We start from the raw sequence: 23,933 nt of genomic DNA, 5'->3' as shown, positions 1-23,933 counted from the left end.
ACTAGAATTTTCTTCAGACTTTTTTATTGCTTTACTACTTTTTTTTTTATGGAGAGTCACCGTTTCAAAGACCCCTGACGAGCCGCCACTGCAAGTGTTAATTAGTTTATGGCATAAACAGCTTATAAAACTAATCTACATAATGTTTGAATACTTCTCTGTTAGTGTTAAATAATAATACGCGAATTGGTGTTAAAATATCTAGTTTTGTCAATATTCAAATTTGGTATGTGTACTAACAGTAGCGCCGAATACAGGTATGAACTGGGGAAAATTCCCCAGAAATATTTATAGGTGTTAATCAAAAATAGTTTGTTATACAGTATCTTGTATATATATATTTAGAAATAAATATAGTACCATTCGAACGTAACTAACTAAACATTTTTTTTTTAGGTCGGTCTAACACAAGCATTTTTTCTCCATAACATGAAATATAGATCGGCGCCACTGGACTTACGACTAACCTCTGAGACTGGGAGTAAGAATATGAATAAAGTTAAAACTTTTAAGCAATTATAATAATATAATAGTAGCTATAGTTATATAGTTATATTAAGTTTTATACTATTCTGATTAATATAAAAAAACATAAGATGGTGACCAGACATGAGTTATGGCTATTTTAACTGAAAAGTGAAATGTTCAGTAACTTCAGTTACTACATTTTAATTTTTTATTAGATGTATAAACGAAACCTTTTTGTGAAAGCTTTATTTATGAAATAATTTATGCGTATGTTATTAAAACATTAGGTTATAATAGAAAATATTTTTTAATTGTCTATTAAGCAAAAATTATATGGATAATGTTAGATAACAACTGTATTATACTAGTGTTACTACGATATAATAACGTAAAAGCATTTAAATACATTGATAATTAAAAATTAATAATACTAATTACAAAATTAATTAATTTGTTAAATCCTTATGATTATTTTAATCCCTCGTCAATTAGATCCTCATGCGCCATTTTAATCTCGCGTCAATTGGATCCTCTTGCGTCAGTTAGTCACCGGGATCTAGCTGTCGAGGGATCTATGTGACCGTTCACCCATTTGATAAGATTTTGTTTTTTGTAAAAGAAAAACAGTGATTCGTCTTTCGTATTATGTTGATAGGACGTACGTATGTCGATTGTAAACAAATTTATAATATTAGTGAACTTATCTCTCACATTAGATTTTTAATTAAAATAAACATACGTTTAGAGCTGAATCAGACAAGTATTTATTGTTTGCATATAATAAATGCATGTGTATTTGATATTTTATTCGTCAATGTTATTGTTTTGATACCTATTTTTTATTTAACAGTTACTTAAATTTTAATATTACAATGGGGAAAAAACAGGTTGCTCAAAGGGTCAAAAATAATTATAAAGTAAGTTAATTTGTTGTTAATGTGGCGGAATAGTAAAATATTTGTATTGAAACTTAATTTGTATATTCTATATATAGCCATCGAGTAGTGCAAGAGCTCAGTTATTGTTAAGTACTACTGATACATATGCAGTGATTCCAGATAAGCTTAAATTCCCCTTTGCTGAAATTTTGGATTGCAATGTTAGTCCGGATTTTCAAGTGGTTTTGAAAAAAATGAACAAAAAAGATTCTACTACTAAACTTAAAGTAAGTAATGATGTACAGTAAAACCTCTCTATAACAGACCCTCTGTAAAACATAACACTCCTTACAACAGAATATGTCCGGTTTAAGTAGAGTAGTGTAATTGACTTATAATGGAAAAAATTGTTGGTCTCAAGTAATTGATTTCATTATAGAGCGGTTTTACTGTATAGTTAATAACTTAATATGGGCCAATAAAACTTGATTACATTTATAATATATTCTATAGGCCTTAAAAGAATTTTCTACGCTATGTGATTCTAAAGATGAAGATACTGTTAGAGAAGTTTCAGCTCCATGGATTGCTCAATATGTAAATTTGTGCAAGGATAATGAACCACGTATACGCGAAGGTACCCAGAAAGCTTTGAGGTCCTACTTAAACCGTGTACAACGAAATGTAGCACCATATCTTAAAAGATTTTTTGCTCATTGGTTTGTGGCTCAGTATGACACTCATCCACCAACTGCATCTGTTGCATCATCTACGTTCGAGGTTTGTACATCTATAATCATGTAGATTTAAATTTGATTTTATGTTAAACTGTATAATTTAGAATACTTTCCCTCCAAATAAAAGAACTGAAGTAATTGTATTTTGTCAAAAAGAAATATTTAATTATTTAATTGAGAACATTACCAATCCAGCATTATTAAATACTAAGTAAGTTTTTATAAGCTAATGTATACATTAAAAATCTATATATTTATGTTTTTAAAATTAATTTAAAGAGTCGATTCAGATGAAATTAAGGAAATGCAAATTAGAACTGCTACTAGTTGTTTGTATGCAACAGCAACATTTTTAATTTCGCTTCCTGCTGAACATATTGAAAATATTGAAAGTGATTTAAAATCAATGTTGCTTACTAATTCTACCTATTGGAAGTTAAATAAACATCCAACACCAAGTGTATGTTTTATAATTTTTTCTTGGATAATTTTATTTGCTTAAAAATTGTTTTTCATTGTTTATTTACAGGTTCGACAAGCTTGGTATACTCTATTGCATTCTATACTATTTAAATTGCAACATTTTTTAGAAAGTGAATGTAAAAAGGTTGCTTTTGCTGTGTTTGATAATATTGATGAAGATAATGTCACTGTGTCCAATGTTATTTGGAAAAACATTTTAATTGTTTTATCAAAGCCCGAAGTAAAATCTATATTATAAATTTTAAAATTTTAAGTAAATCTTATGATCTGAATAATTATTAATATTATTTTTTATATAGATAAACTACTTTTGGTCACAATCAAATGCTGAAAAAATTTTCCTTCCGAAATTATGGAAACTTCTGTCTTGTTCAAAAGGATGCATATCATCTGCATATGAAAATTTATTAAAACTATGTAAAAATTGTCCAGTCATGAATACTATGGAAACTACTGAATTTTATTTGAAGTGTATTACTTCAATTATACAAGGGTATAAAACAAAAATAAGTTTTATTATTGAATTATTACATTGATTTCTGTTTTAGGTTAGAAAAAATGTCTAATCGCTTTGACCGTACCAATTTTGTTTCTGGCATTGAAACTCTTTTTGATTTTGTTACATACATTTTGAGAAATAATAGTGAAGATGAATTGTTTAGTAATGCAGTAGTTTCTGAAGTATGCATTTAATTTTAAATAATATTTAAGTAATTTTTTTACCAATATAATATATTTTCAACAGGTTTTAACTTTAATTAAGTTCAGTCTTGCAGGAAAATTAGCAAAAACTATGACACCACCAGTTATATCTCATCTGGCAGTTTTCCTTGAATTTTTGACTATTAATAATTTACATAGTTTAAAAACTACAATATGGGATAATTTAAATACACTTTTAATTGGTAGTGGTCTTAATGAAGAAATTGTTTTTGATAACATCCTAGGCCAGTTACAAGTACATTTAATTGTATTGAATCATTTGAGAAATCCTATAGTAAAGAAAAAAAAAAATTTGAGAGTTACGTTTGAAGAATCTGGAGAAGTGTTTCTACCATCAAAACAGTTATTAAATGATGACTATCAAAATGATTTGGCAAATTTTGTTAATATGGTTTTACAGTTCTATTTAGATAGAACCTCCTACCCAGAAGTAGGGCATATGTATGCCAACCACGTGTGTCAAGTGATATTGGCGTTTAAAAATTACGGTGTCGATCAAAAATTATCTCAAACATTACCTGGCACTAATGATAATACATCATCATTGTTCAGGCTGTATGACAGATATATTAAAACATGGATTAATGATGAAAAAGTTTTGACTTATAATTCAATATCAGTAATTGTTGGATTATTGGAAACCATTGATAATGATAATGAACGAATTACTATGATTGATGACTTAAATTTGGTATTTATTATTTATTTAAATATTTTGTAATAAGGTATTTTTTCACATTATTAATTTTTAATTTTTTCAGTTTGGATTAGATGTTGTACTTAAAGAAATAATGAAGTATATTAGTGAAGGAAATACTTTACCCATGGTGATTTGCAATTGGTTAGAGGCTATTCCTATGCAAGATGAATTTAAAAAATTCATATCTTTTAATGTAGACTTAAATAAATCAAATCTTCTGACAAATTGTTTAATACTTAAAGGTGATTATTTTTAATTTTGAACAAATTCTTGAACATAAATTATACGAATGTTGTGTTTTTAGAAAATACTGTGTGTGAGAAATGGACAAAAGTACTTTTGGAAACTGTACATACAAACCCTACCTCTCCGTTAATTATTATGTTAAGACAAATATTTGAAAAAAAATTGAGTGATCAATCATTTGTCAATTCCCATCTTGATCTCATATTCAACACATTGGAGTGCTTAATCTGTACATATTTGGAAAAATCACAAGATGGTGAATGTAGAGACCTAGAAGAGCTCAGTCAAACTTGGAAACTTGTGTTGAATTATATGATAGATTCACATGACAATGAAGTAATGAAAAGATGTAGTTTGGTTGTCACAAATTACCTACAAATTACAGGAGTTGATATAGAACATGTAGAAAGTGCAGTAGATCAATTTATTGAAGATTTCTCATTATGTACCAAACAAAATACTTTGCCAATTAAATTTTTGTATGAGTTGATAAAATGTGCGAACAGTGTTGATCACTCAAAAGCAATTAAATGTTGTGAATTGGCATCTTATATTGACGGATCACTATTTTACACTGGAAATATTGGAAATGATATTGATACAAGCAATGAATGCTTTGATACTGTGTATGCGTTATATTCTCATATGTATGTATTCACAAAACAGATTTTAAAATGTTTCAATGAACACGAACTACCCAATCAATTGGAAAATGTAGATGAAGAATTTGTCAATATTATGGCTGATATAATATGTAATGTAAATGTGGTTGCGCACCTACTAAAATATTTTTCAAATGTGAGATTATATTATATATATGAAAAAAATGAATTTGTCAACATTATTATGTATTGTTAATCGTTATTTAAAATACATTTTTTTTTTATTCAGAGAAAATATTGTTGTAAAATCAAGAGTGCTGTTCTTGAGGATACTAAAACTAGTGTTGCTGTACTCATTCAATCACAATCAAAAAATGTGGCTAATGCTATTATAAATAAAATTATGGAAAAGTATGTAGATGATGTTCTTATGATTTATTATGTACCATTTTTACATTCATTTTTATACTTTAACTATAGAACAATTGATGATGGTCCATATTGGTGTAAATCATTAGAATTTGTGTTGGATATGTTGTCATTGTCAAACGAAGAATTGATTAATTTGTATAATTTTGCAATGTCAAAACATAGTGATAGTCCAAATTGTATACACATTATTCAGGTGACATAAATTTTTGTTTTTTTTAAACTTGAATCATTTCAATAGATTTATTATTTAATGTTCAGTTGATCTGTAATTTCAACATCATCCTTATACTGCTTATCTACTTATAGTATATAGGTAATATATATAGTAATATACTTATCACATAGGTATAAACATATCATTTTTTTTATTATTTAGATGTATCTACTTCACAAATTATACAATTAACTTTTAGTAACTTAAACTTAAATATCTTAAAAATAAAAATTCTTTTTCATTCATAAAACTTAGTTTTTGAATTTTAATAACTCAAATTTTGTTTCCTCCTTAATTTCAAATTACCTGAAGTAATAATAAAAAAATGTATTTAAAAATGTTGTAAAGTGACAAATTTAATATTTTGCACAGTATGTGTTTTTACTTATTTAGTTATACATAATCTATTATTTAACATTTTGGTATTTGTATGATGAGTGATAGGTTAATAACAAACTTATTGTTAATATCATACAGAAACTAGGGAAATTAAATAATTTTTGTTGTATTAAAAAAATAAATGTGCAATATCTGAATATGATTTTCTAACATTCTTTGTTTGACTTATGTAGGTTTTTGTGAATTTTTGTGGCATGAGCAACTTGGAGTATGATCATCTTTCATTGGCAGATACACGATGTGTTTGGAATGTGCACTTTAGAAAGACGACCAACAATGATACTATTTCTCAGATACAGAAAGTATTGGATTCTGAAGAAAAATTGCTCACTAGTGATGCTGAGTAAGTTTTTCATACCAGTTATTTCTAGTAATTAATGACAAATGATGATCAATGTTTGTACTTTTTAGGTGTTTAAAGGACGAAAAGACAATGGTAGAGACCATACGTAACATTGAGTTTTTAAACTTGATCTTTCTCTACACAGATGATGCGTCAATCATATTAAAATATAGCAAAACAATATTCAATCGTTTAGAATCTATAATGTTGACCCTAACCAATGTGAAAAATTTTGACTGCAAAACATATTTACCCATTGGGGTTGCTACTGCCTTGGTTGGTTCCTTATTTGTAAAACTGATGACATTTTATCATGAAGAAATTTATAAGCATGTACCGCAGAGCAACGAAAACCTGATAGTATTTAGATCAGACACAAAAATTGTACGCGATTGTTTGGTGAAGATTTGGGTTGAATTGTCAACAAATTGTAACAGTTGTATTCATGAACTTGTGTTAGAAGCTCTAAGCAATGCTATGAATTATTTAGAATTTGAAGAAATAGATCAAAAACATTGGTTTAGTCTTTGTTCAGACTTGATTAATTCAGACTGCTACCCAATTGAAATCACTGCGTACAATATTTTGGACAGGTATGTTAAAAAAAAAAACTACAAAATAGTATTTTGTAAATACTATTTTTGTGTCATTTCTGTATTCATATTATTTTAAAATCCGACAGATTGTGCGAGGTGCGCAAAGTTGATGTGGACACTGACTTTGAATCCGAACAAGTACCGTTTGAACTTTCCACACTACCTTTGCAAAAACTTCAAGAATTGATCTGTACAATGTTAACTGATATCAAGTATTTATTTTTATTTTTTTGTTAATTTTTAGTTGTGTTTTAAATAGTTTTAAATTTTAATGTATTCTTAGGATTGGAAATACATTTGAACCTAAAACTTTTTCCGAGGATTTAAAAAATACTAGAGTTTATTTGTTGTTATGGAATGTTATATTTAAATTATGTTCAAAACTCGATTCTCAAGAGCGATACAAGTACATTTCTCATTTGAAGTAAGTCATGTTCTGCACATATAATAAGCAATTAATAACAACAAACTGATACTTATCATGTATTTTTTTTTAGCAATAATAACTCAATTTCTATTTTAATGGAGAATTTGTTGAAGTTGATGCCACAATCTATCATTAAGACATATGCCAATAACGATGTCAATCCAATTATCAAAGAGCTGTTCAACTTGAAACCCAGTTGTTCACCGACAGACTATTGGAACAATAAAAAACTCTGGCATATGGTGTGCTGGACATATTATAATCTGTTACACACATTGCCGGCCGTTGTACGCAAGTGGTGGGTGGACAGTGAACATAAAGTGTCAACATTAGTGGACAAACTAACAACCAAATATGTATCGCAGAGTTTGATTGTTCAAGAGTTCCAAGATATCAAACAAGCAGAAAAAATCGACAATATAGTGGTATGTATTAGTTTGTAACATTTCCCAATGTGAACACGGTTTATTGACTATTGATTTTTATTCCATGGTATTTGTTCAGGTGAACTTGTATGAAAACCGTGGTATACTCATTGTTTCATACATGATAGAAGAAACAGCCGTGGACATCACTATACAGATGGCCAATAACCATCCTTTAGGATTGATCAGAGTCAGCAGTGACAAGAGCATGATTAACATGTCTCAGTGGAAAGGGTGGTTGAAACAGTTGGCACTGTTTTTTTCACATCAGAACGGCTCGATCATTGACGGTATTTATCTGTGGAAATTGAATATCACAAAGAAGTTTGATGGCGTCGAAGAGTGTTACATATGTTATTCTATACTTCACAACTCTAATTATCAATTGCCCAAGTCTGCCTGCCGTACTTGTCACAAAAAATTCCACAGCTCGTGTTTAGTGAGTATTTGGCTAATATTTAACATTATTATGTATATAATCCACCATATAAATTATAAACTGCACTTTTTAATTTCTTACTTGTAATTTAAATAATTTAATATTTCTGATTGGTTTGTTTTTCAGTATAAATGGTTTGTTACAAGCAACAAATCTACATGTCCTATATGCCGTAATCTTTTTTAAGCTAGAACACTTATTGGTATTGTTATTGATGATTGTTATAAAATAAATAAAAGTATGCTTTTTAAAAAATTTATTTTTTTTCAAAAAATAGACTTAAAAATAATTATTAATTCAACTAAAATTATAAGTATAAAATAAAAAAAAATATGAAACTAATCAATTTATTGAACATATGCAATTTAAACAATTCGTCAATTAATCTACATAATGGAGTGTTCCTTCTTTTGGTGGGGATGTGCCAGTGATAGTACCTTCTTGGGGGGAGCTACCTTGCTGAATCCAATATGACGGCATTTGTTGCTGGGTTTGGTATGTAATGGTGGCCTGTGGTTGTTGCTGCTGCTGCTGCTGTTGTTGTTGTTGTTGTTGTTGTTGCTGTTGCTGCTGTTGTTGTTGTTGTTGCTGTTGCTGTTGTTGTTGTTGTTGCTGCTGCTGCTGCTGCTGTTGTTGTTGGTGCTGTTGTTGTAGATCAGCAGCTTGAGCTGGAGTAAAAGTTTGATTTCTCATCGGATCAGGCAATACTGTGAATGTCACAGATTGTGTTCGATTAGATTCCGATACTGGAGTACCTGATCGTTGATCAGGTTCATATCCACGTCCTGTATTCAAACATGAATATATATTTATGTCCATAGTTTAAAAAAAAAAAATAGTTAACAACAATGCGCTACACCATAGTTTCATTTATCATTGTAACAAAACTTAACTTTTTAACTAATGAGGTCTTAAGACAAATTTCATTATTGAATTCTTCCGTGTTACGAATTATAAAACTAAGACTTCTAAGTGCTTTTAAGCATAAATATTCAGAAGAAAATTATTGGAATACCATCTCCAGATGACAATTTTAACAAGTTTGTCACCATTAACATAATAGTCAAAATTTACTTTAGAATTAGTAAGAAAAAGTGAAATTTTAACTTAAGACCATTAGAATGGCACCAACCACTTACTCTGTTTAGATCATTTTGAATTGAACTATAGCCGTTAAATGAGGAAACATTGGCAACATTTTTTAGATCAGCGACAAACAGTAGGTAATTACAGAATTTAAAGCAATTACTCAAATCCATTAAAAAGATGGCCTCCCTGGGGAACACCTGAAGTGACTGAAAATGAATCAGATAAAAATCCATTGATTTTTACTTGTTGAGATCTATCAACTAAATAAGAGCTAAACCAAGATAATAACGGATTATGTATACCAAACAAGCGTAATTTGACAATGAGGGCAGAGTGATATACAGAGTCTAAGGCTTTCCTAAGGTCTGTATAAATAACATCTGTTTGTCCGGCTGACTCCATTATACGTATAAGAGTATTAACAAAACATAGTAAATTAGTTTCAACAGAGCGTCTTTTCCTAAAACCATGTTGATTACTATCTAATATAATATTTAAAGTGAAAGTTAACGAGGGGATCATTAATTTATCCAAAAGCAAGGCAGACTATTTTGTTATAGGCCTATAATTTGTTACCAACTTATTATAACCTGCCTTAAAAATAGGTGTGACATAGCCATTTTTCCATAATTGAGATAATATTTTATTATCTCAAACATATTCGACTTTAATACGTATTTGCAATGTAAGTTTAATCTTATTTATATGTGAAAATTTTAAATATTTGGATTTTTGACATCACTAGCTGGTATAGATTAATTAATTATATTTACCTGGATAAAATTGATATCGCTGCTGTTTATTTCTGTCAACTTGTTTATTTAAGTCTTCTGAAAATTAATTTATGATTACTAACTGAATCGTTTGTAAATTATTTTAAAATATTTACCTTTGGAATTCATGTTTGAACATTCCTTGGAACGTGAATCACCTGAAATTAGTATTAACTCATTAGTTATAATTAATGTTTCAAACAAATATTAATACTTAAAAAGAGAATTTTTAAAATCCTGTAAAAAAATAATGTTAGTATTATTAGTTTTCCTTATGAAATCTGAAAAATAATATGTAATTAGAATAAATGCAGCTACGCTGGAAAATAAAAATGTTTCAATGTAAGTAATATTATTTATCATTACAATTGTTAACCTGTAATGTTTGAGGCACCTGTTGCTAATTGATGCTGAAAATTAGTCTGCGGAGTACGTCTCCCTGTATTTGATGTAGCTACCATACCATTAATTGTCAGTTGGCGAATTTGGTTGTCATCATTACCATCGTTACTGTTGAATAAATGTATACAAATTGCAATAAAAATTAGTAAAATAAAAAAAAAATATGTTAAAATTAATCTCCTCTCCTTCTGAAAAATAACATGATTAAAGAAACTCCTAAAATAAAAACTGTTAATAGATTATTTGCTGTAAAATAATTAAATAAATGTATGCATATATGTATGTACTTGCCCAGTAACTGAAGATGGTCCAGTTCGTATTATTTTGGCTCCAGTAATTCCTCCACCTTCTGATACAACCTGAAAACACTTTATGTATAGATTATTGAATTTTTTTGTTTCTACTAAAGTTTAACTTTCTAACCATTTCATACGACCGTTTTAAAGGCTGATATTGAAATTGGTTACTTTGTTGAAAATACTGAATTGACTGCTGCTGTCCTTGTTGTATCATGATGGGTTGATGGCTGTCATCTTGTTTGTAGATGACTTGTTGTTTATCTGACATTTGTGTCTGAATCAACTGATGTTGAGGTTTATGTGATTGTTGTTGCTGCTGTTGTGGAAGTGTCATTGTAACTATGCCATTACCTTGTGATTGCAAAATCTGATGAGATATTGGCAGTGACATTAACTGATTGCCACCAGGCGAAGCTGTTTGTTGTGTAAATGTTTTGCCTTGCTGTTGGAGTAACAACTGTTGTGTAGATGCCTGACTAACTTGCGACTGTAAAAGGCCTGGCAAGTTTTGTATAATTTGTGGTTGAAGATTTTGGAATTGATTTAGTTGAGGCATCATCATTTGTATTTGAGCAGGTTGCCCTGGTGTCTGTTGTACAATTAATTGGCCATTAGGAATGTTTGCTGGGATCAATTGACCAGATTGTGTTTGTTGTAAATGAATAGTCTGTACGGCGGGCTGCTGAATTTCAGCCGGCGGTGGTTGTTGATATTGCACAATCATGACTTGACCTGGTTGGCCAGATGGTTGCTGATATTGTGCCATTTGGTTACCAAGTATGTAAGTGGTACCAATCAATCCAGAGTTGGACTGTTGGCTTAATTGAGTCACTTGTCCTACATTGGGAGATTGAGCCATTTGGAATGTATTTGATTGCACTTGTGGTTGGTATGCAATAATTTGGCCATTAGATGTTTGAATATACTGAAAAAATAATTTTGTTAGTTGATTTTGAAACTTTTCAAAATAACTTTGCATTTACTTGAATAGGAAGTGCAGCTTGAGTCATAAATGCCTGCGTATGAGGAATAACACCATTAGCTAGTGTTGTAGGAGTAGTATGAGTTACAGATGGGGTATGTTGAACATTTTCTAAACTTTTCTAAAATATAAGAAAATAAATATAAGTATATAAAATAATAATAAAAACTATTTAATATGGAACATACAGTTTGTATTGCTTGCTGTTGAATTAGCTGCTGTTGCTGTGATTGAATTGCTGAATAGCTGACTGGGGTAACAGACAATGGAAGTTGGTGTTGTTGTTGATTGACTACTTGTGTTTGAATTTGAGGCATAATCGATGCTTGATGCTGACCCAAAGAAGCTATATGAGTTGGCCCCTGTGCGTTTTGTGCTGATTGTTGTTGTTGATGACCTCCCATTACTGGTGGGGGAACAGCCATTAATTGAGGTACTGAATTATAAAATAACAACCATTTAAAAATATTATTTTTATTTTTTTTGAACATAAACAATCATAATGATTATTAATTACAATAAGTTAAATTTAATATTAGTTTTTAAAGTTAATGGTGGTTTTACTTATAATAAAGTTTTAAGATAAACAATAAGCTTATTATTCAATATAAAATTTAAAATTCATTTAAATAAAAAAAATCATTTATACAACTCTTACCAGCTTGTTGGGTAAATAATGGCATTTGAACATTAGCAACAGATGTCTGTACCACTTGTGAACCATCCTGTAATGTCATCATTCCAGTTTGTGCAGCTACTTGAACAGTCTGATATTGAGCTGCAAACATATGCAAAAATTAGATGATTGGTTTTTAAACAGATTATTAAAATATAAAATTAGATATTTACTTGGATTCATTTGTGGTATTTGACCATTATTGGTTTGAATAGTTTGTTGATGAATTACTTGTGGTTGCTGGATGTGAACATTGGATGGTTGGTGAGCAATATTGGGTGGTGGTGCAACATGATTAGATGCATACGTAGCACTATATTCATTTTGAATAGTTTCAATTAAATTGAAAGCTAATTGTCTACCATTTTGTAATACTTCATTTTTTGCATGTCTATAATAGTAACAGATAACATTGGAACATTAAGAGTCAAATTGTATTACAACACAAGTTTATAAATAATCAATTAAAATTAAAATTTGAATTACTCGACACATAGATGTAAAGGTTCAACTGATTCTTGTCCATTAGCCTCAATGAATCCAGAACCCCGTCCTCGCATGGTTACTACGGCCCCTGTTTCATTCATTATATAATGAAGATTAGCTCCGTTTAAGCCTAGTATTTTATTTCTGAGGTCAAAAGCTGGAGGTGCGTGGTCTAAGCCAATTAAGACTTTCTCCTAGTAATTAATATTAAAATTTTAGTTATATTTAAATAAAATTTAATTAAGCAAACCATTTTACTTACAATTCCTGCCCCATTAATTAAAGGCCCAGATGTCAAATTTGGATGTTTTGACATATCTTTGTCTCGTTGAATAAGTGATTGAATTTTTTGAATAGCAACTAGTCAAAATAAAAATGTATTTTTGAGTGAATAGAATAAAATATAAGTTTATAATAACTAATAAGACATATGCTCACGATCTAAATTTTGTTTTTTTGGCCCTTTGATAAGTAAATGTAATGATCGCTCTGATGACGCTTGATTTTTTTCTTTAGGAGTCAAGTATCGTCCTCTAGTAACAATCACCGTACCTACACAATAACAATTGAATAATTTAAGATATTTGTAAAAATAGTCTTACAATATATAATTTACAATATCAAAACTATTAACAAAAATAATAGTCAATAAATATCCAGCACTCGTAAACTGGCTAGCGGTATTGAGGTGAGATTTTGTTAAACAAATAATTCTAAAAAAAAAAAATTCACCCGAAAATTCTTCAATGTCATTTTGAATGGACTTGCTAGTGAGTAGTATACGATCAGTGTCTGCCAAGTCATTGATTTCGAACTGGGTTTTGAGCTGCGACGTAGCCTGTTGAGGGGGCGCACATTGGGCCTGTTCAAGACGCGACGACATATTTTGTAAATAGTGTTTCTTGGTTTTTTGACTATTGGTCTAAGCTGGCACGAAAACTACTACACATACCTCTGGTTGATCGCCGACCCGTTTTGCTAGAGCTGATTCTACTCTGGTTGCCATTTCCACAGCCAGCTTGAGATTGTTGGTTGGGATCGACATCATGTCGCAGCAGATCGACGAAATTTAATCGTTATGTGTTCGGATGACAGGACGGTTGGTGTTCTGAGCGACGATGGTCATTTCCGTTGTCTCTAAAACTGTTAGGAGCGAGAAAAAACCTAAAAAAGATGTATTAACTACTTACAATATTTTTAACATATTATTTAATACCGTTTTCAAATGCGATAACAAGAAACTGCAACAAGCTGAAAAGAAAAACATTGAAAGATAGGTAGAATACCGATTTCCAAACGTTTCATGAACATATATATATACAATAATAATGAAACAAACACTTCAGCCAGTGTTACCATTCTCACGGTATTCAGACTAATATTGTCCGATGAAAAACGGTTTCTGGGAGCGATTAGGTCTTAGAACTACGATTTGTTAAATTTTATAAGGTACCTAACTATTAACTGTTATTAATTATTAATTTTTAAATTTTTATTACTTACACACTTATTTAATAAATATACTATACAATTTGTCCTAAATTCTAATACTCTACAGTTTTCCGTGGCCAATCATTAATTTACCTGTATCTATAAGTAGGTACGATTTTTAATTTTTTTACAGTAATCTATAAGAAAATGTATGCTATTAAGGTCATTAAATTGAACTTTTTAACTGTCAAAAAACCCACATTTAAATAAATTGATTCGTTTCGGCCTCACATAGATACATATATAAGCAATATCGGACTTTTAGGACATAGGTACCTATCTAGTATCTCTGAGTCTCTGACCTCTGTATAGTAATATTATGGTCTTTATTGGACGCCAAATTTAAGAAATCGTGCGGATGTTCAGTACGTTGCAAAAGAAATAAAGTATATTATATTATATCACTCAAAACTCATCAATAGTATATGACCATAGAATAGACTTACGACGGTTACTTATACAAGTAATGCCGACATGCCGTAATACCTAGCCAATAGGTTTTGAGTTTTTTAATACCCCAGTACCCCACCACAACACCGTATGACAATTGCGGATGCAGCTGTTGTCGTCTGATTACGGGGGGTAGAATTTTCCATCCCTAATATTTTATTGTGAGCAGTTATAACTTCACATAATAATATTATATTATAAAAATATAAACGCTTAATATTAAATTTGTATCCACAAAATGCAATAATTTGCTATTTTGACGAATTTGTCAACATTCTAACTTCACTTAATATATTATACATATAAAAAAAACTGTGCCTATTATTTTTAATATTTGTATACAGAAATAAGAATAACTTATGTAGGATATTGTATTATATTTTTAATGATTTGTTATCGATAATTTTAGAAAAAAAAACTAAAAAAAATTGAATATTTGTCATGCCTATAAATAGTTTAAAAAGAGTAAGAAATTAATGATGAGTGATGACATTTGGTGAACATTTCAAGTATCTTGAATTCAAATAAAAAAACAATACATTTGGGAAGAAATAGTTATTTTACGAGTAAATAGGTGATAATGTGATATTCACCATTTTATAATTCAAAATTACGAATGTTTTTCCAACAAAATTTACCAAAACAATGAATAATTAAATTTAAAAAAAGGGTAATATTTTATTTCAAAGTTATATATATATTCCGCATATTGGCTGTTTATAGTATATCGATAATATATGTAATTACTTGTCGTTTTCCTAATCGTTGTCAAGCCGAAATCCCGATATCCGTATTGTATAGTAGGTATATCATGGAGCATGGAGACAATTTTTAATTCATAATTTTGCTTTTCATACTCTGAAATTGACAGACTGTCAAAATAGTTGTCCATTCCTAACGTCGAAAGAAACCATTATGGAAAAAGTTTTGGCAAACACCCCAAAATAAAAATAAAAAATAAAAACCCGATAGATTATGTATGCCAAAATGAGGAGACGGACGCCACAGCGTCATAGGGGTTGTTTATGGAAATTGACCGGCCAGACTATATTCGGACATGAACCAGTTTTCCATCGAATTTTCACCCTGGTATCCCGTGGGTCGAGCACGAGCGGTCGGCTGCTATCCGATCTATAGCTTCTGTTCTAGACGTTGCATTCTATTTTAAGTGCACTTGCACTCACTCGAGTTACTGTCAATTCTCGCCGCCGCCGCTATCCAAGTACACAACATCGTACGGGTTTTTCTCGTAGTCTGCATGTCTCATTCGCATCCTTATCAGTCGTCCCGTGCTCGTAACCCTATGTCCTAGTTCATTTCACACGAACGCCGTCGGCTCTCTCTCTCTCTATTTTGTTCATTTATCTTGTCACAGTAGTTTTTAAGTATTTTTTATTATTGTATTTGATAAATTAATATCTATTTGGTTATTGGCGTTACTGTTGTGAAAATTGCTTTGGTTAAATTATGTTATAACACATATAAATTATACATATTTATGTACACGTAAAATACTTGGCGTTTTATTCAATCATTAATAATTATTCGAATCGCAAGTACCTACATGTTTTATTCGAGTTTGAAAGGTTAAAACCCAACAAAAAAACTTGGAAATCCATCATCTATTATTCTACTGTACAGTAAGTTTCGTATCTACCATGATGGCTTGATGTCAAAAGAGATCACTTTAATGTGTTAAAGTTGAATTCGAATCATTTATTTTATTTTATTAAACTAGAGTAGTAGTCTTTGTAATTTATTTTATTATTAGTATTTACATTTTATAACAATACATGTATATTTATAGTTTATAACATATCATAATATTATTGTTATTAAATGTTGAGTTAAATAACACCTTATTATTAATACCGTAAAACGGTAAAACTGTATAAATAAGTTCGTATTATAAAAAGATTATCTCTTAAAATTAATCAACGTATTTTGAAAATTGCATTGCGCATAGTAAAATTTATAATATATGTGAATTTTCTAATTTCTCAATCCTCATGAATAATGTTTTTGAATTTTATTTTGACAAAATAATAAATATTGTTCTTCGTCGTTAAATTACGTAATTTAAACTAAATTTGAACTACAAATGTCTATAAAAATAAATATTTGCATAATGTTTAGATTTTTGAAATTTTAAATTATAACAAAATAAATAAATCAATTTATTCAAAAACTGGTTTAGTGAAAAAAATTCTTGTTTTTGCCTAATTTTCGTTTGTTTTCTCTGATTAAAAAAAATAATTTAATTTTGACCTCTTCAAAGTACAAATTAAATCCAATTTGATATCCAAAACCACTTTCAAAGTTAAAACGTGAAGCATTTTATCAACTACTTTATCGTGTACACAAAAAAAAAAAAAAATAATAAAACACATCATTGTAAAATAATACATTCATCATCGCTCAGCTTATAGAATCAAATAATGTACAAAGGTATAAGAACGTACAAAGCAGTCATAATAGTTTGCAGATATCGCGAGGTACACTATACATATATAGGTAATAATATGCCATTTGATGCAGTACAGTACATATTATAAAATAAATAATCATTATATTTGGAATTCAATAAATAAATAAAATAGTAAAATTAGGAACATCAAGAATATAAATAAAAATTATGACAATATTAATAGATATTAATTATAAATAATAAACAACAATCAACTTTGAAAAAATTCATAAGGTTTAATTTTAAAATCCAATTCTTGTAAAACCATTTGGTAACGATTTGTTATTAATTGTTTAAATGCTCCATGACATGATTTAGAACAAAAATATTGGGCATTAAAGTGAGTGTGTGATCTGAAAAAAAAACTAAAGAATTAGAAAATCATTAATCATATTATTAGGTATATTTAATGTGGCCATAAAAACACATAATAGGTATTTATGAATTATATCATACTTCATAGCAATATTATAGCTACCTACATATTTAATTACTTTTTAATTATTTATATCTATAAAATGACAATATGTAAAATATCTTACTCATATTGTAATAAGCACACATAGCTGTATGTGAACATGGGTCTCAAACATTGCATACAGGAAGCAGCTGGGCCAGACGACAATTGTTCGCACAAATGTCTGGGGACACAATCCTTGGAAAATGGCGTCTTCCAAACGTAGAGCGCCCTGAGGGCAAATTCTTTCAATGTGGGACAGTGTGCATTACCTCGGACACTGAACACTTCTTTGATTTTAGGTGATATAATCAGATCGCGACAGTTACATGTCAACGTTATGTTCGGCAACACGTGTGCTTCCAGAAATTGTTGAGTACCACAATGTTCAGCCCTGATAACAGTAATATACATATTTAAATGGGTATTAAAAAATACTTTTGCGAAAAATTAAAAAATAAATACTATGTAATAATATGTTTATAGGCACATTTGATAGTGTATATATAATGTTATAATTATGCAATTATACATACATAGGGTAGTGGTGGAGCCAAAGTTTAATTTAGAGTGGGGACAATTTTCAAAAGCCCTTTTAACTATAGACTTTATTATCGGTGACAACTTTTTATTATATGTGTTATGTAAGGCTAATCTTTATCATTTATTAGTTAAAAGTGAATTATGAAAGTTTTGTTTCCATTAATTATTATAATTTATAACATTATGATATATCATATAGAAGTGAAGTGTATGGGCGTAACTAGGATTAGTAGGATTTAATAGTCACAGGGGCTAGAGTCCTAGTAAACCAAAGTTAAAAATAATTTGATGGTTAATTGAGGCTAAAAATTAAAACCTTATAGGGGGCCAAATACAAATACAGGGGGACTAAGCCTCCCCTATAGTTACGCCCATGGTGAAGTGTAGTTCTTTATGAAATTCTTATACATACATTTATCAACATATTATATTTACTATGCATAATCAACAATAAAATTACATTTAAAATATTTATTATAGGCTTTTAGAAATAATTGATGTCTCGACTTCGATCGATTAGAACGAAACTATGTAACGATGATATTAATGGCGTTTGGTTCATGGTTTATTAGAGAGGAGGGAAAAAACTCCTTTTGTCTCGTCCCTACTCAATTCTTGAATACACCACCGGTATAATAGAGGTTAATTACATTTTAAAATTGTTGATGATCTTATTATTTAAGCTACAGTATTTTATTATTTATCACGTTGAATGTAGATGACTGTTATATTGTATTATAAGATGATCTGAATATAGACCGGAGTTAAAATTGTGCATCTACCTATCGTATAAATGATCAAAATTAAAAGTTGTATTTATAATAGAACTAAAAACAAAATTTTGTTTGATTATCTACTAAATTGGTGAACCTTATTAATTTTAGTCAGATAATATATGTGACCTTATTGATATTAACTCTTAGTCGAGTTTCTTTAATTTTTCATTCATATTGAACTTATATTTTTAAAACTATCAAAGCATTGAGTTTTTATTTATCAAATGTTTTATCAATGTTCTTTACAGCTTATAACTTTTTAAGAATTTGGTTCGCGCTTAAATTTCTGATATTAAAGTATATATACTAATATAGTAATATAGGCCCATTATATATTTATATGGGATCTATTTTCTGTTAATTAATTAAAAAACCTTGAAAAAAATTTTTTTTTGTTTTATCAGATACTAAAAAATAATAAACCAGGACGATTATATAAGTTGTTATAATATGATGCATTATAATATATTTATTAGATTTTAAATTAGGAAGGCATATAATTATTATATACTATATTACTATCTGTACTGTAGTCTTATTAGGCATTAATTTAATTAAATAAATAAATTTATTATTAATATATACTTAATAGTAGCTGGCACGTAATTCAAGAAAGGATTGTGGTCTATGTTGATATTGGCTTCCGACCTGAAAGCCACCGCTGGAGCGTACAGGAGCTTGTTGTGGGCCAGCGATAGGTATTCGATGTTCTTCAGACGACTGAGATTGTCCGGCACGGAGATCAGTTTATTTCCGTTCAACAATATTTCCCCGTAATACAATCCATCTGGATAGACTTCCGGCAGAGTTTGGATTTCGTTGTGAGACAAGTCCAATAGCCACAGAGATGGCATGTTTAAAACGTCTATACGTATATATATATATATATATATATATATAAAGAGAAAGATAGAGAGAGATAATACAGGTAAATTGTAAGCGTGTAAATACGCTACCATAGAAATTTAAGTATAATCATAATCAGGGCTTAGATTTTATAGCACTAAAAATAAATGAAATGCGCTATAATATGCCCTAAAAACATGAGAAATAGCAAAAATTTATTCTGTTTATAATTAAAAAAAATATATATTTATTAGCTATAGATTATTTATGAATTAATAGGTACATTTATAATTAATTAAAAACTACTGTTTGTTTACATTTTTAATTACTGTTCGATAGGCCAATACGCCGGACTATTTAAAAATAGACTTTAATATCAATAAAAATGTGGGTATTTCTTATATGTATTCAAAAAAAAAAAAATTAAAATAAACGAAAACATTTTTATAATATTTAAAAAAGTCTAAAATACTTCAAATATGCAAAACATAGAATTATAAAATTTCATATTTATTTTGGAGTCCCTGGTGCATAAAACAAATTTATAGCTCATTCTGGTATTTTTATCTGTATCCTATATTAATTAGTAAATGCTATAAAATCCGAGCCCTGATCATAATATATAATACTCAAAACTGCATTGCATTTAAAAAACTGTGTAATTATTTACATTAAAAATTAACAAAATATACTCAAAAAGTTAAAAAAAAAAAATGTTTAAAATGGAAAAACATATGATTAGGTTATTCTTTTTAAATACAATTTAAATTATAACTATATACGTTTTTAAAATATGATCATCAAACTGTCTATCCGTCATAAAAATCCAATGAATTATAAGTAAGCTATTTATTAATTATCGCTTTGAACCTATTATTAAGTTATCATTTAATTGTGTTAGGCATCTATTTGACTTTTAATACTATTTTAATAGACCAGCAGTGTCTCAACATGAAATTTTCGACTGTTCATTGGACCTCTTGTATTATATAGAAAATTAATGGTAACGTATTTATGTATCTTTGAATAAAATATGTTTATAATCTTAAATATAGTTTTCAGGAATTCAGTTTAGTGCACACAAATTATAAATAAATAATAAAATGTAGGTATATTACAATGAAAAAGAAAACTGAAAACAAATAGCAGCATAATATATAGATGTAAGAATTTCGATAAGTAACATATGAATTTTAGTCGCGTACCTTCGCGTACGGCTATAATATGAGTATTGTGTTTCGATCACCTATGGTTGTAAAATTATACTTTCGCAAATTAATATTTAATTTACGTATTATAAAATAGTAAATCGATAGTTTTCTTAAATGTATATACGTCTAGTAGGTATATTGTTTCAATTGTGCCGTTGACCATTGTAGCATTGTGCGCTATTTTAGTGTTTTGTTTGAATTATACATAATATACCAATCTGATAGAGCTACTTAATAATAAAATAAATATATTTGTTTTTCGTTTAAATAAATTATGTTTATAATAAATAATGATTAGTGCTTGTTGTTAAGACTGTTAAGAGGTGAATATGTAGTATTAATTTTTAGACTATAATTGTGTACGTTAGCACAAGATAGTCTTTATAGCAAGAGCGAGGTAGCAAATAACGTTTAGTAACACGACAATAACAATGACATCAGTCATCATAGATTAAATAAAGTTAATAATGAAATTATTAAAATAAAAGTGTGCACCTATACATCCGAATAATTTTATGTAAGGCGCAAGGTTTATATTTTATAAATAGTAATATTTCCACATTTATTTATGAATTTAAATTTTGAAACTATTTGAATTCGTTTTTTAAGTTTTGTAACATGGTATAGTGACTTACCGCCGGGAACGTTTCTTATTCGGTTGCGGGACAAGTTCAGCTGCGTCAGTCGCTTGAGCGCAGTGAGCGTGGAAGGTATGTCCGTTATAGAGTTGCGCGGCGCGCACAGCACTTCCAACCCCTTCAATTCACAAAGTTCCGCGGGAAATGTCGACAATTTGTTGTTGTCCACGTAGATGTGAGTCAATTTAGCCAAGCTGTTAATCCATCCTGGCTGCACATATATTATGTTAAAAAATAAAAATAAAAGGTACCTATGTAGTATGTAGACAGCAACAAATCGTCGGTTTCAACAATTTTAAAGGGGATTATTTAATATAGTCGTGTGACAAAAATTGCAAGTGGACATTTTTTTACGTTGTTATTTATAAATAATGGCCAATAGATAGTACAAAATTAAAATTTATATTATATTTTAATTCACCGTTTTTATTGTTAATATCGTCTAAGGCAACGTGCAACGGTTTCCAAACTTTTACGACCACGGAACTCTTGAGAAATAATTTCTGTTTCGTGGAACCTCCTTTTTTACCTTAGACTATAAGGTTAGTACGTATATATCAAACACTCGTGAGCAAAATAAAACATGTTGTTTATTTCTTGCGATACATACCATCAATAAATAATATGAAGTTAAGGGATGGAAAATTTACTATAGGTATTGACAGGCATGAATTGAATATTATATAATCAGGAGTGCAATTCGTTGGTGGATGGTGAGGGAACTCGCAACCTTTTGAAATTTTTATCCATAGCTGTCCTAAATGATAATCGATAGTACTTTGGTTATGACATTCAGGTTTATATATTCAATTTGTATTATAAATAATACCATACATATTACATTTTATTGCATGTGTATAATATTGTGAATCAATGTAGATATATTTACTAGCTTTATTAACCAGCTTTGCTCGAGTCTGACTAAATTTTTTTTCGTCCTGATTGCAATATTTATAGATATTATATTTATTTATAGTTTACATGCATAAATGTATTATCATTTCGTTTTCATATAACTATGTATAACACAGTTATATTTAATTTTGAAAAAAAAAATGTTTTAATACAATTATGGGATTTGTTTAGCAATAATAATTGTCATTATAAAATGTTTGCAGCGCCTTATGAGAGAGACTGAAATGCCAACCCTGTATGTGTATAATATAGATAGGTATTAAGTGCATATATGCTTTATAATATAGTACAGCTTTGACTTACTAGTACTTCGATGAAGTTGTTTTTTATGTAGAGTTGATACACCCGGTCCCTGTTTTGTTTCAAGTCTTCAGGAAACTCGAGGAGATTCCTGTCGTTCCAATGCAGGATATGACCGATGCCGAGCGTCATCGCCGTGATTTTGCGGAGCATGTTAAAAACAAAATTTTCGCATGTATTTTTCGTTAAAGGTTTAGAATAGACACTATAAAGTAAAAATAATCATTGGCAACAGCTCAAAAATCGTGTTTATAAGGTTAGTGGATCATATCATATAATATTCGTTTAGTCGACGGTTGTTTAACAACGGAGTAATAATAATTACCATAGAACACGATTTTCATGTCGTTTCAAAATTACCACCCCAGATGTACAGGTTACATGCCTATTATTATAAATTATAATTCATAATGTACAGTTAACAACTAATTATATTATATATTATAATTTATAATGTAAAGTACTCACGCGTTATTGAAATTGGTGTTTGACCAAAACGTATTGATTTTATAATCATGATTTTGTGTTTTTGTCGAGTACACATTCATAATGTTTAGGGGTAACATTTGAAATTGGTCACAACACTCACAACAGAATTTTCAAATTAGTTTACTGAAATGTTCTTTGGGCTAAGAACATCTACATAAACAGTATTGTTTTATTTTTTGATGAAAGTCTACAGCAGATAATCTGCATGCATATTAACAAGAATGTTTGATAAGCACTTGTGTAAATGAACTAAGTGTTTGGAAATTCCGAGTTTTTGTGATTTGATTTTTGAGTGGGAGATTAATGATTGAATTTATATGGTTTTATATAGAATATTAATTAAGATAAAATAATCAAGATAATCCAAAACTAAATGTGTTTAATGCAAATCATTAATAAATTACCTATGTTACATAATGTTTAACTTACATATTCTTACAATTTATTATAAACAATAACCTATTATTTTCTAAAAATTGCACGATGAATGTGACCTAATTAGAGAAAAGGTTAGCCTTTTAAATAAAAACA

The 23,933-nt window shown here is 29.1% G+C and overlaps 3 protein-coding genes across 8 annotated transcripts; 1 reads left to right on the top strand and 2 right to left on the bottom strand.

Annotated features, from left to right (window-relative positions):
- The first annotated feature begins 1,171 nt into the window (after nucleotides 1–1,171).
- LOC113550943 (E3 ubiquitin-protein ligase listerin) lies at nucleotides 1,172–8,359 on the top strand. 2 transcript variants are annotated; one of them, XM_026952907.1, is made up of 21 exons: nucleotides 1,172–1,228; nucleotides 1,319–1,385; nucleotides 1,463–1,633; nucleotides 1,860–2,126; nucleotides 2,188–2,294; nucleotides 2,363–2,543; nucleotides 2,613–2,786; nucleotides 2,866–3,059; nucleotides 3,115–3,247; nucleotides 3,312–3,980; nucleotides 4,051–4,231; nucleotides 4,294–5,033; nucleotides 5,127–5,248; nucleotides 5,318–5,462; nucleotides 6,056–6,225; nucleotides 6,294–6,818; nucleotides 6,908–7,033; nucleotides 7,105–7,245; nucleotides 7,319–7,673; nucleotides 7,753–8,112; nucleotides 8,239–8,359. In XM_026952907.1, the coding sequence occupies exons 2-21, from the start codon at nucleotides 1,341–1,343 to the stop codon at nucleotides 8,296–8,298; spliced, it is 4,866 nt and encodes a 1,621-aa protein (XP_026808708.1). In that variant the 5' UTR covers nucleotides 1,172–1,228; nucleotides 1,319–1,340; the 3' UTR covers nucleotides 8,299–8,359. The 2 variants fall into 2 exon arrangements, with proteins under 2 accessions (XP_026808708.1, XP_026808707.1); XM_026952906.1 differs by having other exon boundaries at nucleotides 1,175–1,385.
- On the bottom strand, nucleotides 8,352–14,123 carry LOC113550944 (putative uncharacterized protein DDB_G0271606). Of its 5 annotated transcripts, none has more exons than XM_026952908.1 (16): nucleotides 14,036–14,123; nucleotides 13,772–13,983; nucleotides 13,552–13,681; nucleotides 13,258–13,371; nucleotides 13,082–13,179; nucleotides 12,820–13,013; nucleotides 12,507–12,724; nucleotides 12,316–12,435; nucleotides 11,846–12,093; nucleotides 11,659–11,778; nucleotides 10,800–11,600; nucleotides 10,668–10,744; nucleotides 10,351–10,484; nucleotides 10,091–10,132; nucleotides 9,975–10,031; nucleotides 8,494–8,897 (listed from the first exon to the last, which is right to left on the bottom strand). In XM_026952908.1, exons 2-16 carry the CDS (start codon nucleotides 13,865–13,867, stop codon nucleotides 8,494–8,496), a joined length of 2,853 nt encoding a protein of 950 aa, XP_026808709.1. In that variant the 5' UTR covers nucleotides 13,868–13,983; nucleotides 14,036–14,123. The 5 variants fall into 5 exon arrangements, with proteins under 5 accessions (XP_026808712.1, XP_026808714.1, XP_026808713.1 ...); XM_026952910.1 differs by having other exon boundaries at nucleotides 13,772–13,962; nucleotides 14,036–14,114; XM_026952911.1 differs by having other exon boundaries at nucleotides 8,352–8,897; nucleotides 13,772–14,072.
- A 3,315-nt stretch (nucleotides 14,124–17,438) lies between these two features.
- LOC113555056 (leucine-rich repeat and death domain-containing protein 1-like) lies at nucleotides 17,439–23,066 on the bottom strand. Its single transcript, XM_026959359.1, has 5 exons — nucleotides 22,917–23,066; nucleotides 21,696–21,909; nucleotides 19,589–19,868; nucleotides 17,770–18,078; nucleotides 17,439–17,592 (listed from the first exon to the last, which is right to left on the bottom strand). Exons 1-5 carry the CDS (start codon nucleotides 23,064–23,066, stop codon nucleotides 17,439–17,441), a joined length of 1,107 nt encoding a protein of 368 aa, XP_026815160.1.
- Nucleotides 23,067–23,933: the final 867 nt, after the last annotated feature.

Source organism: Rhopalosiphum maidis, chromosome 2, assembly GCF_003676215.2.
Source record: "Rhopalosiphum maidis isolate BTI-1 chromosome 2, ASM367621v3, whole genome shotgun sequence".
NCBI classification, from domain to species: domain Eukaryota; kingdom Metazoa; phylum Arthropoda; class Insecta; order Hemiptera; family Aphididae; genus Rhopalosiphum; species Rhopalosiphum maidis.
The sequence above is the reverse complement of the archived record's forward strand: the minus strand, read 5'-3'. Positions and strand labels throughout refer to the sequence as shown.

Coding starts and splice junctions, on each gene's coding strand:
- LOC113550943 (XM_026952907.1), top strand. CDS start 1,341: ATGGGGAAAAAACAGGTTGCTCAAAGGGTCAAAAATAATTATAAA. Junction 1,634..1,859: donor ATTCTACTACTAAACTTAAA/GTAAGTAATGAT, acceptor TATATTCTATAG/GCCTTAAAAGAATTTTCTAC. Junction 6,819..6,907: donor GCGTACAATATTTTGGACAG/GTATGTTAAAAA, acceptor AAAATCCGACAG/ATTGTGCGAGGTGCGCAAAG.
- LOC113550944 (XM_026952908.1), bottom strand. CDS start 13,867: ATGATGTCGATCCCAACCAACAATCTCAAGCTGGCTGTGGAAATGGCA. Junction 12,094..12,315: donor ATTATTTACCCAACAAGCTG/GTAAGAGTTGTA, acceptor TTTATAATTCAG/TACCTCAATTAATGGCTGTT. Junction 11,601..11,658: donor AAGCTGCACTTCCTATTCAA/GTAAATGCAAAG, acceptor TTATTTTTTCAG/TATATTCAAACATCTAATGG.
- LOC113555056 (XM_026959359.1), bottom strand. CDS start 23,066: ATGCTCCGCAAAATCACGGCGATGACGCTCGGCATCGGTCATATCCTG. Junction 21,910..22,916: donor ACAACTTCATCGAAGTACTA/GTAAGTCAAAGC, acceptor ATATATGTGCAG/CCAGGATGGATTAACAGCTT. Junction 18,079..19,588: donor TACGTGCCAGCTACTATTAA/GTATATATTAAT, acceptor TACTGTTATCAG/GGCTGAACATTGTGGTACTC.